The sequence below is a fragment of the Cylas formicarius genome, unplaced genomic scaffold, assembly GCF_029955315.1.
Source record: "Cylas formicarius isolate icCylForm1 unplaced genomic scaffold, icCylForm1.1 PGA_scaffold_4__25_contigs__length_36172078, whole genome shotgun sequence".
Lineage (NCBI taxonomy): Eukaryota > Metazoa > Arthropoda > Insecta > Coleoptera > Brentidae > Cylas > Cylas formicarius.
The window spans coordinates 8,494,696-8,510,694 of NW_026844334.1; the positions used below are offsets into that span (position 1 = coordinate 8,494,696).

At 33.1% G+C, this 15,999-nt stretch overlaps 2 protein-coding genes and 1 non-coding gene across 7 annotated transcripts in view; 1 reads left to right on the plus strand and 2 right to left on the minus strand.

The window, feature by feature from the left end:
- Positions 1-15,999, plus strand: part of LOC132700655 (liprin-alpha-1) — a 148,171-nt gene that overhangs the window by 7,680 nt on the left and 124,492 nt on the right. The gene's annotated exons all lie outside the window — the stretch shown is intronic.
- On the minus strand, positions 2,347-3,833 carry LOC132700996 (uncharacterized). Its single transcript, XM_060668601.1, has 3 exons — positions 3,647-3,833; positions 3,268-3,347; positions 2,347-2,515 (listed from the first exon to the last, which is right to left on the minus strand). Exons 1-3 carry the CDS (start codon positions 3,772-3,774, stop codon positions 2,409-2,411), a joined length of 315 nt encoding a protein of 104 aa, XP_060524584.1. The 5' UTR covers positions 3,775-3,833; the 3' UTR covers positions 2,347-2,408.
- Positions 10,411-10,483, minus strand: Trnaa-agc (transfer RNA alanine (anticodon AGC)). The gene has a single exon. It is a non-coding gene; the product is annotated as a tRNA-Ala (tRNA).

A 15,999-nucleotide genomic window follows, 5' to 3' on the forward strand; every position in this document is an offset into this window, starting at 1 on the left:
AGGTCAGTTTCAAGTGAATTTTTGTTTTAAAATATTTTCAACTTCCTGTGCCTTCCCGTTTATCTGGCAGTTGCCGTCATCTTGCTTCTTTCAAAGGGACAATCTCGTATATACATTTTGACATTCTGCGTGCAATTCTAAACATATTTTATGTATAATTTCCTATATCTAACCAATAAAGTTAACTTAAATTAACAATAGTATTTGTCAAAATTGGTTACGGTCTAACCAAATGTTAGACGCCAATCTGCAATTAACTGAAATATATTTAACTATTGTATATGGGCATTTTTAAAATTTTTATTTGGAAAATTTTCACAGATAACAAAGATTTCGCAGATTTCACGGATTTCACAAAGCTGACTTCACGCGTGATTTAATCTTTTTTAGAAACTGAACGAACTGAAGACATATTTAATTAATTAATTAATAATTTAATTAATATTTAAAATTTAAAAGTATATAAAATTTTGTTTGCGTTTAAAAAGTTTTTTAAGCAGTTAGATTATTATAAATTTTATTTTATTCAAATTTTTTTCCTATTTATAATATAAGTGAGCAAGATGAAGAGACCATTACTAACCGCCTTTTTCTGTTGTAAAATTTGCTTCACTTTTTTATAACGCCATTGCTACTATGCCGACTACGTGCGTTCAGTGACGCAAGTACAGGTTTTTTAAAAAGGTCTTAATTTTATTGGCCCAAAAAGCAATCCATTCTTCAAGCATAAAATTTGGTATCTCCGTTCTTGCAAAACAATTAGTGGAATCTAGTTCCCAAATTCAACATCCGTTGCGGTTTTCGTAAAATTCTTGCGAATTTCTTATTTGCGAATCATATTAATAATAAGAAAACATTTGTTTATTTAATACTAATTAGTAAACTTTTGTTTGAAAAAATATATATTGTATACAAGTTGTAAACTTCCAAAATTCCAATTTTTTTACCTAAATTTCGTGAGTGGTTCCCGCCCCCATATTGACCGTCGCCGCATCGAAATTATTTTTGCTGAGATTGGCAGGAACCCACCGTCGACACGTGGCCGTACAGTAGCGTCTAAAGACCACGAGGTGTACAACAGTGGGAATCTTGTATGACCCACTGCAAGTTTACAAGCGTCTGGCCTGCCCGTGATCTTGCTACCAAATTTTCGCGAACAGTGCCTTCGTAGTCATGTAAATGTAATTGGTTTAAATAATTATATGCTTTTTTTTGTTAGTGCTGGTTAGTTTTGGTTTTGATGTGCTTGCTAAAAGCTTTCACTTACAATAATCACCGTTAAGAAACATTTTGAGCGAAAATATAATTAAAACCAATATTTTGCTAAATTTATTACTTTTATTATTGTGTTATATAAAGGAAAGGCGGCAAAAATGCGTTAACATTATTAAAAAAGCATAAAGAGGCATTTGATTACAATATAAAATACAAAAAAACAAAGACAAAAAATGATTTAAAAAAAGCGCTGCAGAGCAAAAAATCATTTTTCAGACGTGAAACAGCGTAAACACACACACACACACACACACACACACACACACACAAGGAACAAAAATTAAACACAGCCAGTAATAAACCTGTAATTAAGAACCTAAATAAATAAATAATAAAACTAAATTAAAAAGATTGAATTAATAAGCTTAATAATATTAATAAAGAATTAATAAATACAATAAATAAATAAACTTGAAACGGCTAATCCAAGTATTTACCGGCAAATTATATATATTTTTGAAATTAAAAAAAAGTGAAGTTGTTACTTTTTTTATCTTTGCGATATTCATTTGTTTTTTTTTAATATGTTCAGAAAAAATTTGGGAAAAAATTAATTTTAATTAGTTTCAGTGTACCAGAAAAAACTAAAATAAAAATAAAACTCTGACACATTGTATTTCGAGAACGAAGCATTTTAGACCACACTTCTATTATTTATAATGCTATTAGTAGAATTAGGTATAATATAGATAACGACTATCAATGACAAGACTGAGAAACATACCGAGTCGGTTGCCTACAGATTGTTAGAATTTTGTTAGAGGAGGGGCCACTGAATTATCCAAGGAAGAATATCGGCTATTGTAGGAGTATATTAATCAATGACTAGCCATTTAACACTAGACTAGCAAATTAACGAAGATAACTCCGACATCCCTAAAAATATCTTTTAGGTTTTTTAGGTAAAAAAAGAAGATAATTGAAATTGGAAACAGAAACTTTAAAAATTGAGAAAATTCAAGGCCACCAATTGGCAAAATAAATTCTCTATCAGTATTACAAACTTTTGACCTTGTCAAATCACCCTGCGAAATATTGAACACATTTAATATTGCCAAATAAAAAACTTAAAACGTCGATAACCGTTTATTTTAGATTCGAACCTCTGACCAAAAATTGCAATAAATAAACTATCACAAATTGCGAATACTGGCAACGTTGCGGCCGGTGGCTCCGGGTTTTGCGTGCGTGAGCTGTCCGTGTCCATTGCTGTGCAACTGGTTCCTTCCGACCTGCGAACCTGAAAATAAAACCCCGCCGTCACTGAAATGGTTAATAAGCCTTATTTATTTATCTATGGAGGGCTGCCTTCTATTTTTGCACTGTTAGGATCTAAGGCGGTAGTGTTATAAATAGTATCGCACCGACCCTCCGGCGCTTGACTTGGCCTTTGGGGAGGGGGAAATGTTAGGCGATCCCTTTTTTTTGTAAAATTAAATTTTGACAGAGAACGCAAGACGAAGTTTAATTAAATTTCCGAGAGACTTGGCGATTTTCACGAGCAATTAGAGAAGAACCCGGTATATATTCTCGTAAAATTGGGTTTTAATTTGTATTTTTATCTTTTTTTTTTCATTGTTTCGTCTTAGACTTCTTGGGCGTAATTCCGAGGATTAATTAATTTTATTGCCATTAAAAAAAAGGCGGCTTAACAATTTGCTTCTGGCAACGAAAACTAATAAAAAACACATTAATAAGGCAAAGTTTTTGTTATAGATATTTCTTGAACAGCAATTTGAAACATAATTCTAAATAAAAAGAGAGAATCAATCTATTTTTAGAAAAATTTCAATTAGTAGTGATCAAAGAACAATTTAGAATGTCTTCTGATATTATAATAATGCGAAATTTGATTGCTGCAAAGAAAACAATTTTAATACAATTATTCAAGATCTTGCCATTGTTTTTAAAATTTGAAAATTGACTCCTTGTTTTCAATACAATTCCTTCAAGCTTGTTTATAATCACGATATTTTATAAAAAGCAACCTACCGTGAGGGTTGGAATATGATTCAGAACCAGCCTGGACGTTTCTGCCACCACTAGCACTGCCACTACCGAGGAGAAGATCCCTGAAACAATGCTAAATATTTATTTATGAAAATGGCAGCTGTCGGAAATCATAAAAATTATATCGTTTTTGAAGTTACATTTTTTGTTCTTGTATTCGTTGTATGTTTTGGTTAGTAAGCAAATCGTTGCTTTATTGATTAGAAGAAACAAAAACTTATATATACCAATATATATTTCATGTGATATATATTAAAGACAATTAGTATATAATGTAGACCTTATGGCAATGTGGGTTTTGTCCACGTTACATAACTATGAAAGTATCATCACTCCTTTCTTACATGAGCAACACCTTTACCTCTTCTGGCGACTTCCGGTGATCGGTGTGAAATAATATCTTCCTTCTTGTCCATCGTCTTCGAAGAATGGCAACGCGGAAGCTAAAACCACGCACCCCAGAAAACAGAAAATTACAAATTTAATCATTTTTGGCACTGATGAATATTATCAATGTCTCTGACGACGACTGGTATGGACGTGACCATTTTATAGCACAAGCCCGTGTCGAGAATCATTCTTGGTTTTTACGCAGACGATAAGATTGTTGACATACAATAATAATGTTTACTGCGTACGTATATGTTAAAAATATTATCTAATGACTTTTTGACCCGTGCGAGACAATGAGATACCGAAAAGACACTCGCCATATCTATTTTGAAGTCGTGGTATAACCCATACAGAAAGTATAATAAAAGTAATAGTAGCAGTGCCAATTTTGGATTGTAAATGCAAACTAAATCTGGTATACTTGTATATTTGCTCTTGGCAAATTTTATATTTATATATTTATATATGTTTTTAATTTTTTAAGGAAAAATGATGTGCCTTTTTAGACTGCATTTACTTTTAATGTATTTGAACTTTGAGAATATTTTTTTTGAAATGTATGTTAATAAATAGAAAAGTTTTATTTACTTATCCATCGTTATTTATTTAATAGAAGGACGATCGTTGCATGGGTAATTAGGTTTGTGGAATTGAGCGGTCAATTGACCTGTCGATTGACCGAAATAATTTTTAAAAGACCATTTAAGTTATTTTATTTATTTATATTGTGCGTGAAGAGGGTTGTAGGTAAAATAGACGTTACAAACGCATAATAATTTATTATAAAATACATATTATTATTAAATAATGATAGATAAAACTCTACAATACACACAACAGTAGGAATGATATGTTTTTCTTATTTACCTAAATATTCGTATATTACTCTGGTCTATTATTACATAGAAAATGGGTATGGGCGTACTAGTTCTCTTTCTCTTACTCCCAAGTAATATAATCCTGATCGTTAGTGATTGATCAGATAGATAATTAGGGTGGAACAACATCTGTTTTGCCGACTGTGCCATCACAAATCGTACCGACTATATCAAACTGTAATATAGCAATTGCTAAAAAATTTAAAATATCTATTTTTATTGTTTATTTATTAATTTGTCTTATTAATATTGAATCAAAGAATCGTGCGCACATCTCCCTAACTGTGTCCGAGAACAACCCTTCGGTATTTTCATTTCCGAAATAATGTATCGCCACCGAAGGGCACTTGCGTGCCGTTCTGCCCCGCGATCCACCACCCCTAGAGACGAGTCGTGATATCAAAAGTTCAAAAAGAAAATTTGATGGAAAAACGAGACCCGCCGGTCTCGGCCCTACGGTGATGATGCGGGCGGGGGTGTGGAACGTAAACGGGCCGCGCGGACCCTGAAGATTTATCGCCTGACCTGTTTGCCCTTTTTTCCTTTGCATCTACAAGGGACGGTAATAATTGGATAGACGTCTGTCATTGCCGCGGACCCGAAAGCGAATTAGTTTGCTCCTTTGGGCGGGATATTTGGGGGACCAATGCTAGTGAAGATGTTCTCTAAGGGGTTTTTAGAGGGTTCGAAAAAAGTTGTTTTTTCCTAATAACTAGCGAACTTGAGAATTATGTAAGATATAATATCGGGTAAACAAGATGCGGCTCCTTTGAAGTTCACAATTTCTGTGTCATGGATTTTTTTTAATTAAAGTTATATATAATCTAGTCCTTTTCTACCCGTAGGGCGTAAGGGTGACATTTCATTCACATGCAATTTAGCTAACTATTATTATTATTTAATTCTGTATCATGTCCTCTTGATTCTTCGAACATAATTCCCAAGTACTGGAAGTTACTAACTTGTTCTATGTCGCACGTATTCTCACCTCTAATTTCTCTTTTTCATTTGACACTGTCATAACTTTGGTTTTATTTATGTTCATTTTAATTCCTTTTTTTGTTAGTGTCTGATCCTAATTATTTAGATTTTCCTCCAGATCCTTCGGGGTTCCTGCTATGATTGTTATATCATCGGCGAAGGCACATTCCGATATGCTGATACGCTTTAGTTGTCGGTATCCAACGTAGAGGTGTTTTGATCGCTGTTCTGCCATTCTAATTAGATCGTCCATATAAGTTATGAATAGTAAAGGGCTCAAACTGCCCAATATCTCACTCCTTGTGTTATAAATGCCTTTGATTTCATGTTCTTACTTATTACACAATGCCTTGTTTCGTCGTATAAAACTCTTATTAGTTTATTGTCAACGTTTCTGGCTTGTAAGCTTTATTCGCGGTACTTTATCAAACGCTTTTTCTATATCTAAGAATGCCAGATCTTTTATTAATTAAAAAAATTAAATCTGAGTTTGATTTGTGCTTAAAATGAAATTGGAATAATAAAAATCTTTGGGATTTCATTTGGTTTGATTTTGAACCAAAAAACGTTGATAAAATATCTCTTAGCAATAAAAATTTGTCTATTTTCGAAGCGATCTGCATTTCAGGACTCAGACGTGTTTACGACTTAAGTTCAGGAGACACGATGTAATTTCTACATACATTTTAAGCTGATAAAAGTTAATACTTTTTTGGTGGGAGGCACGATGCAATTTTTCCGAGCAAGGCATGTGTTATTATTTTGCCGCATCTTTCTTTTTAATTGTTATTTTTTTTATTTTGGACAATAATAATAATAATAATAATAATAATAATAATAATAATAATAGCATTATAGTATTTTATTGCCAAATGAATGTTTACATAAATAATTGAAAAATTCGTATAAATAAATAAAAGAACAAAAACATTTTAGGAAGAAAGTACTAATGATTGAGTGGCGAAGTCTAGCTCGTAGTGGCTACTCTCACTCAACCACAAGTCGGCCACGATAATAACTTCACAATTAAAAATTAGGAAAAAAAACTATTTCCTGATTGTCACTAATCCATGGTGTTGCGACAGGTCAAAAAATGTTTTAAATAACATTGTAGAATGTTATCTATTATTGTTAAATTATTATGTGTTTGTGATGTTCAATTTACTTATAACCCTCGTTAAGGAAAATCCGAATTCGATACTTAGCGATTCGAGGAATCCGAATAATAATATCGACTCCATTTGGTTCCCAGCACGACGCGACAACGACAAAACGCAAAATATAAATAAATATAAACAAATAAATTTAAATTTCATGCTATTTTTAAAACTATTTCTGTCAATTGACCAGTCAATTGGCACAAAAAATTTGACTGCTCAATTTCACAGCCCTACTAATCCACCAGTTAATGTGAGAAACTATTAAATATATTGAAAAAAATTAATAAAGGCTGTCGATACCGCGCGTATGTTTAACCAAAAAAAATATATATATATATATATATATATATATATATATATATATATATATATATATATATATATATATATATTGTTAGGAGAGTAAAGTTATTTGCACCAGTTAAAACTACAAAAGAGGTGAAACAAACAGACACACCCTTATTTAGGTGCGTATACTTAATGCAAAAATGTATTCACCACGAAAATTTGTTGGAGTTTTTTCAATTTTTATCATTTTAATAAAGACTAAAAAAGCGACTCGATAGCACAACAAAACGGACATAAAAACTTGAGATTACCCCCGTATCATTGTATATTGAGATGATTTGGTCTGAGTTGAAAGCGCACGTAAGAGGAAATAACACTGCAAGCAAAATTTAGTGATAGTACCATAAACGTAATTCTGGTCTAACTGTGAAAAACGAGTAATAAAAGAAGAAAATATTTATCGAGAACGGCGGAATTGATAATTGAATCACATTAGCGATGGTGACGTTTTTTTTAAGTGACTGATGCTTCATTATTATTACAATATTTAATATTTTGTATGTTAATTCTGATACTATGTAGAAATATAATAAAATAGAACGTTTGGAATGGTTACGGGTAAGGGTCTGCCCGGCAGGGTGTACTATAAGGGGCTGCGGTTTTGGAGCAATAAACAGTAGGCAAAGTTAATCACGGAGTCCGTTGTAAAAGCACTATATTTCTGGTCGAAGTATAGCACTCTTGTTATCAACAGCTATTACTATTACTATTTGTCAAAATCGGTTAACGTGCAATCAAAAGTCACACCTTAGACGCAATCCAAAGGGCGTCACGTTTATTCATATACTGCATTTTTTTTACATTGATTTGTTTATTACTTAAAGATGATTTGAAAATGCTCTAAACTCAAAATTTTACAAACATGGTATAATTTTGTGGATTTCGCAGATAACAAAGATTTCACAGAGTTAGTAAATGAGATTGCACACGTAATTTTTTATCCCTCGAGATATCAAGAAACTAAAGAGCCGAACGAAAACGCATGAATTCTAAATTTTTTGCAATAAAAATAGCTGCGCATTTTGGTAGTAGACACAATGAAATATTTTCATGGGAGGCAAATTTTTTACATCCATAAAATTAAAAATGTTATAATTAAAGGGGAAATATTTTTTATATTTATTTACAACAACGTCGTTATTTTGCTAATATATGAAATTCGATATAATTTGTTCTTTTATATGTCGAATTATTGGAGGCGCGTTTCGAATAATGGCTGACGGATACATACACGAGAGAAAAACGACTGCGATCCCAAAAGGCGAGTCCTCCTTTAATGAAGACGATTGCCAAAGTCACGAAACGCATCACGCCAAATTGATTTCCTGATAAAATCATCGCATGAAAATGGCTCCCATTAAACGTTGTAGATGTACAGCGGGACAAATCGTGAAGGAAGGAGGGGCCGAATTTGAACCGGTGTCATTTTTTTATCGCGGAAATTTGATGTGTAAAACTAGAAATCCGACCGCTTGCACGGGCCTAATTAAAAGATACGACGGAGATACGTAACCGGACAAACCCTGGGTTAATCTTAGAAGCTGAAAGCCGAATATAATGGTCTTAGAGACGTTAAGGCTTTTAATTGTTCTTAATCTCTTAGATTAAGTCAGGACCTCAAACGGGACGTCATCTTTGCCAAAATCCCAGCCAGTTTTGCTGCAAATCCCTCGAAGGAGCGTCTGCGTTTTATTTTGGAGGGTTAACTTGGAGCAAATTACCCCAACAGATGAGTAAGGGGATGGTTTGTCTGCATATTTTGTCGTCTCGTCGATAATCTAGCAATGTAATTGCATAAAATGTGTTTTTAGAGGTTAGGATTTGCAGTATCAAGCGATATTGTGAAATATATTGATATGATATGATTGATATGAAATTGTAACAAAATTACCGACTCTACAAATATCGGTACATTATTTTGCAAATTTCACGCCAGTAGTTAACTTATCAAAATTGATGTTTGTCGACAGATTGTCATGGCCATATAAGTATCTACCTACAAGATTGATATAAAATTTTTCTGCCTATGTGCTCGAAAAAATTTTCGGAAACAATTGAAACACTAGCGATATTATAAGTAAAAATAAGTTAAAAAAAACCTGGACTGTCCACTTGCTGTGGCAGGAGGGCGAAGTTGTTGCTTTCCACTTTTATTTAATAATTTTTTGAGAAAAAATACAAGAGAAAAGAAACAACTGTGTCTAATTGGGGTGTAAGCAAGGCAAACTTGTGTCTTGTCTCTTGTATTTAATAATTTTTTGATGAAAGAAGCAGCATTGTCGAATTGTCGTGGAGGAGGACAAGGTTGGTTGTTTTCTGTTGAGTTCACTGCTCCAATTTGTACTACTAATGAAATAATTAATTAGTTTTAAAATTTCTTAGGGCTACCATTAAGTAAAACATTTCCTTTTCTCATAGGTCGGGTTTTTTATCTCATAAATATCTTAATGAAAATCTAATTATTATTATAAATCGATGTATTTATGTGGAACACTTTTTCCATGGAGATATTTCTGCATGTCCAAATAGGCTGCTGATTATATGATATTTAATAGGGCTTATTCTATTAGGCCAGAACTATTTTCATTATATAAAAAATGCATTTACGCATGCACGTATTTTTTTAAATTAAAATTTTTTTTGAAATTAAGAATTGCTCTGTGTGAGAATTTTGGTTGTTAAAACTGAAATTATATAAGTATATTATGCAACAAGTGTAGTAAACGGCATTGGAGTCACGAGTTTATTTGGCACGAGCAGAGCAAGTATTTACAAATGTCAAAATTCAAGTCATGCGGTCATATAATATCTCCCAAAACATTCGATTGCTCCCTAACCTGTGCGGTAATTTCCGGGAAATGTCCGAAGTTACTCGGATCCGTGGGAAACGAAACTGACGTAGTAAAATGACACTTTCCGCAACCTAAATCGGTGTATAATTAGGTATTTTACAGAAGGGAGTAGAAAATAGTATATTATACACCAAGTGCGGTAAACGGCATTTATTTGACTTTTTTTGGCGCAAGCGGAGCGAGTGTTTAATAAACGAGTGGTTTAAAAAGTATACCGAAGGTGTTGCGTACTATACATATATATATTATCAAATGTGATAAAGACACGGTGTTGTCGAAACAATTGTCATGTCATAATATATAATTTCGTGAAAATCTGAACTTTTAGTTCTTATTTATTTTGATAATTGGATTTTCATCAAGTAAAAGCCACCTCAGTTCAATTTTTCTACGACCGTTAGTTTTTGGGTAAATTTTCGAAAAACAACACGAATATATTGGCTGATATGACCGTTAAGTTATTTCCGCTGCTATGTATTACTTTAGACAATTATTCAAAACAAAAAAAATATTTGGAGGCGCCGGGTATCGATCCCGGTACCTCTCGCATGCTAAGCGAGCGCTCTACCATCTGAGCTACGCCCCCTGCGTCCGTGTATTGCCCTAATCATGTAGTAGATGTTCGAATTGACTCACACGCAAATAAATAAAATGACTTTCACTTTAGGTTGAGTAATTCGCCTTTCATCTTTTGTTTAAATAAGCACTAGTGCTTTATATATTCCAACTCGGTTTCCTGAGCTAATTTACCGAGCCATTTGATAACCATAAGCTTTAGTGTTTGCTTAGTCAATGTATACACTAATATGCATCCTATTAATCCAGCCCAGTAAATAAATACAAATTATAATCCACTGCTGCTATTTGTCTATCCCTCGAATTTGACTCGCAATCGCATAAATTTCACTTTGATTAATCAAACTTTCCCATTAAAATGTCGATGCGTATGAATTCCTCCTATATACGTGTCGAACAAGACGTATACGTCGCAAAGACAACTCCGAAACTAGTCTAATTTATATTCATGAGACGTCTTGAAAAAAACTTCCACCTGTCAGAAAGTTGCCGACACTTTTATTATTTTCCACCGCGAGGCAAAAGTCGTATTTACAATCAAAACAATTTACTTGTCGCTTGATAATTTCGCTACGTACACCGTGTGCCAAATCAAACGACGCACTATACGATCTGGAAACTCATAGGTGATACGAAAAAAAGTTTCGTACAAAAGTTTCTTGGACTCTCGTGAAGATTGAAAATATTATAGTTTCGTTGATGCGGGGTGTCCCAAAATTGTCCCCTCCTACATTAACTTTGTTATTTTAAATAGAACACCCTTCTTTAGAAATTCGTATTCGAATTTTGCACAACAATTGAGGTTACATTTTTTTTTTCATATTTTGACACATTAAATTTTTCTTTAAATATGAATTCTGTTAGTGTGTTAGCAATAGGTTTTATTCGTATATCTGGAGTATGTATCTTTAAAAGAAAGAAAATATCTGATATTGCCAACAAGTGACCTAATGTGGGCAGCTTTAAATTCTACAAGAATTTATACTGGTGTTATCTTAAACCTCGAATATCTCAAAAAGTTAGTAAAATTTAAATACCAGATAAATTACAAACTTACCTTGTTTTTTTCTCCTAGAATTTATCTCTGAATAAAAATATATCGTGTTCCATTTGAAAATCTTGAGAGTTAATGACATTCGCCAGTGCATAATCTCCTTAGTCTGTGGTAAAATTTTCGTTCCAATACCTGCATGAGCAGCGTCACAACACAATGTTATATGCGACAATCAAAATATGAAAAAAAAACACATAATGTCAATTTCTGCCTAAACTGTCCAAAATTCGAATAGGAATTTCTTAAGAAAGTGACCTTTATTTTAACCAAGGATTTCAAAAATGCCGATATATATATATATATATATATATATATATATATATATATATATATATATATATATATATATATATATATATATATATATATATATATATATATATATATATATATATATATATATATATATATATATATATATATATATATATATATATATATATATATATACAGGTTGTTCCGTTTAAAGTAACAAAGTTGATATTGGGTGGGGGGGATACGTTTGGGACACCCTGTATCAACAAAATTATAATATTTTAAATTTTCAGGAGAGTCCAGGCTTTCCAGATCGTTTAGTGGGTCGTTTTATTTGGCACACGGTGTACATTATTGCTGAGACGCTTAATATTTACGGCCACTACAAAAGCTACAACAATAAAACTGATTCGGCCAGACGTTTATATGCAAATAATGGAATTCCGGATTTCGGGTTGAAGAGAAATTTGCTGCCGCAAATGCGAAAGTATTTTCTGACAGACGGAGAACGTCTATGCGAATGTCTGCGTTCGCTGGAATATTTTCCTCCCTCTCGCGCTTTATCGAGTCAGAATTCCCCGGATGGGGAGGAAAACGTTTAGGCTCTAACGAAGGAGATTGTGTGTTGCGAAAGGTGATGCGTGGCTCCTAAAAACTGCGAAGTTATTTTTTAATTACTTTCGTTTTTGAAACGTTTGAAGATGTTTGCAAAAGCAATATTTACTTTTTGCCGGTGAACCCAATCATAGCTATACCTAGGCGAAAGTAGAGAATTAATTTTTGTACCCGAAGAAAGTCCTTTTTACGCGATAGTATTCGAAAATTATTTTTAATTTTTAGACAAAACAGTGGTGTATAATTTTTAATAAACTTTTGACTAGGAAAGCTGTGGTAGCGCTAATTTAGAGAATTGCAAGACGCCGTTACAGTTTATTTTGACCAGAGTTAAATAATAAAATAGGTTATAAATCTTGAATGAAATCTAATGTATATTTTCTATGGTTTTTATGGTCCAAACGAAATGATAGATGGGGGGGACAATGAGGACCCTGAAATTTTATATACATACGCCAGAATTTATTACAAAACTTGTCAAAACAAGCTTGTGCGTGCAATACGAAATGCGCATTGATAATTTTGTTGGTCCACAAATTAGATAAATTTTCGCAAATGAAAAATTTTCAATGCTGCTAAATCGCATTCAGAAAGTAAGTTGGAATAGTTTTAAAGTAGTAGTTTTTATATTTTTAGCTAATAATAAAAGTGAACACTACGAAAAGTTAGTTATTTTTTTTTTAAGTTTATGGGCTTAAAAACAACATGGGAGCTTATGCAGGAGAGTAAGGAGGACCTTTTCGTCAGGACATTATGAACCTCGAACAACATTGTCAAGCCTAATACAATGATAACATGATGGAATATTATATTTGGGGTTTATTGAGAGAAAGTACTTATGAACATAAAAAAGAAAAAAATAAAAGTCCACACTTTTGAATTATCTTCCACTTTTTTGTAAGTTATTTTTAGTTTAAAATTAGAACAGGTTTTGAAAAATATTTTTTAATCCGTCTCCTAAATTCAAAATCTTTTTTTTGTTACTTTTTTTTACGTTACTTGGGAGCTAAAATATCGTTTTATGCACTAGAATCAAAGTCAGATGTTGTGTTGACCCATAATATGTAATACATGTTGTATAATAGATATTATATCCTATTTCTCATAATTGTCATATTTTGTGTAAATTTGAGCCAAAACAGACATAAAAGGAAGCATTGATGAAAATAGTAATTGCAGAATGTCATGAGTGTTGAACAACAAAATAAAATTAAATACAAAAATATTACAATTGAAGAATGCATTTGATTGTATCTCATGTTTTTTTCAATCAACTTATCGAAATTATCAAAGAGTTATAGGGCGTTCCCTTAATAAAAACACAAGTTTTGTGAGTTTCACAAAAAAAAATTGACCACATTTTCAAAATAAACCTGTATCTAAAAGGCCAGGCATTAGTTTTTATGCCACCTTTCAATTCATACAACGGCCTTTCGTCACGAAAGCCATAATAAAACCATCAAAAATTGGCGCTCCATAAATTTAGAATATTTTGGTTTATACATATGTATAAAAACGTCAAAAGAGTTGAAAGCTTGCCAATGCTGATTTTGATTTTTGAAGATAAAATGTTAAATTGAATTGTACCGACCACTGTTTTCAGAACAGTAGATTTTGTTGTATTGGGTTGTTCGGAAAGTCATTTCGTTTTTTTTGGGGAACATGAAAGATAGTTTTCGTATAATGAATAAATATTTTATTAAATTATATATTGACCATTCTGGTCCAACACCTTTTGCCATCTTCCTGGCAGTAACATAATTCCCCTCTCATAAAAGTTTTGGTCCTTGCTGGCAAAAAACTGGTTCAGGTGGTTTTTGACATCTTCATTTGAGGTAAAGGTTTTGCCATCCAAAAAATTTTGCAGGAACCGGAACAAATAGTAGTCGGAAGGCGCCAGATCTGGAGAATATGGTGGATGTTGCAGGACGTCCCATTCAAGCTGTAAAAGTTTTTGGCGAGTGACCAAACTTGTGTGAGGTCTCGCATTATCCTGGTGGAACACTACACCCTTCCTGTTGATTAATTCGGGCCTCTTCTCTTTAAGTGAATCATTCAATTTGTCCAGTTGATGACAATAGACTTCTGAATTAATCGTTGTATTGTCCGGCAAAAGCTCAAAAAAAAAGATTCCTTTGACATCCCACCAAACGGAGAGCATCACCTTTTTTTGGTGAATGTTGGCTTTTGACACGCTTTGAGCCGGTTCATCTTTTCTGCTCCATGACCTCTTGCATTTAACATTGTTGTATACAACCCATTTTTCGTCCCTAGTAATAATCCACTTCAAAAATGGATCATTTTCTTGACGTTTGAGGAGCGAATCACACACGTCAACGCGACGACACAAATTTCGCTCCGTAAGGACATGGGGCACCCATATATCGAGCTTCGAAGTTACGCCCATGCCTTTCAAATGGCCTTAAACAGTCGAATTCGACAAATTTAATCTCTCACCGATCTCTCGTGTGGTTATTCGCCGATTTGCATCAACTAATGCCTTTATCGCATCTTTGTCAGCTTCGACCGGCCTTCCAGACCGTGGTGCATCTTCGACATCAAAATTGCCGGATCGAAATTTTGCAAACCAGTTCTGGCACTGGCGTACTGTTAACACGCCTTCTCCATACACATCCGTCAATTTTTTTCTCGCTTGGACAGCATTTTTACCTTTTCTGAAGTAAAAAAGTAAAATATGACGAAAATGTTGCTTATTGCTCTCCATATTTAAAAGGGCACCAACCAAAAACTGCTGCTTAGAATTAATAGAACTTTTTCACACACAAGCCATGCAATATCAGCTCTCAAGACATATAATGGTTATGCGGCTTAAGTGTGAAGTTGGTTTCGAAAAAACGTAATTAAGTCCTCTGACGGGAAAAAAAGGAAATGACTTTCCGAACAACCTTATAGAATTTGATCGCAGGAAATTTAAATTTTTTGTTTGACAATTTGGAGATTTTATAGAAAATAGTTAATTTTGCGAACAAAACGATTCATATTTCTTGTTATTTATATTATATTTGAATGACAGCTTGCTTAAAGTTAAATCATAAACGGCGGTATTTGTTGGCAAACGTATTTACTAATCAACTATTGTTATATGTTCTTTAAATTAATCATACTATAAAAGAATTAAGACAATGATATCCTCTAGTTTAATATCGTCGGTGGATTTGTTAACCGAATTCTTAATAAAAGCGGATACATTTGTTGACAATTGGTGGATTGGCGAAGTATTTTATGCTCGTTGCAGGTTCAATAAATAAAACTTTTGTCCTTTTACATTTTCCGAAGAATCAACGGGACACTGTTTATGGACAGTTATTTCCCAAGCGACGCCGACGGGGATTACGTACGTACACATAAACAAAATTATTTTTGCATTGACAAAGCACTTTTAACTTTCAATTGGCCGGTTCTCTCTCCCGCCTTTGAAAGGGGAATTGGAACGTTCATTGCAAATTTCGAATGTTACCGTAGCGAAAATGGAAAACCTACGATCTTTGCTAATTGAAATAGATGTGTGATTTTGTTTTTCCACGTTTGGATCGCAACGGATGGAAAAAGAAGGTTTGGTTAATTGATTTTCGGCAATAGCA

Coding starts and splice junctions, on each gene's coding strand:
- LOC132700996 (XM_060668601.1), bottom strand. CDS start 3,774: ATGATTAAATTTGTAATTTTCTGTTTTCTGGGGTGCGTGGTTTTAGCT. Junction 3,348..3,646: donor ACCGGAAGTCGCCAGAAGAG/GTAAAGGTGTTG, acceptor GCATTGTTTCAG/GGATCTTCTCCTCGGTAGTG. Junction 2,516..3,267: donor ATCATATTCCAACCCTCACG/GTAGGTTGCTTT, acceptor TTTTATTTTCAG/GTTCGCAGGTCGGAAGGAAC.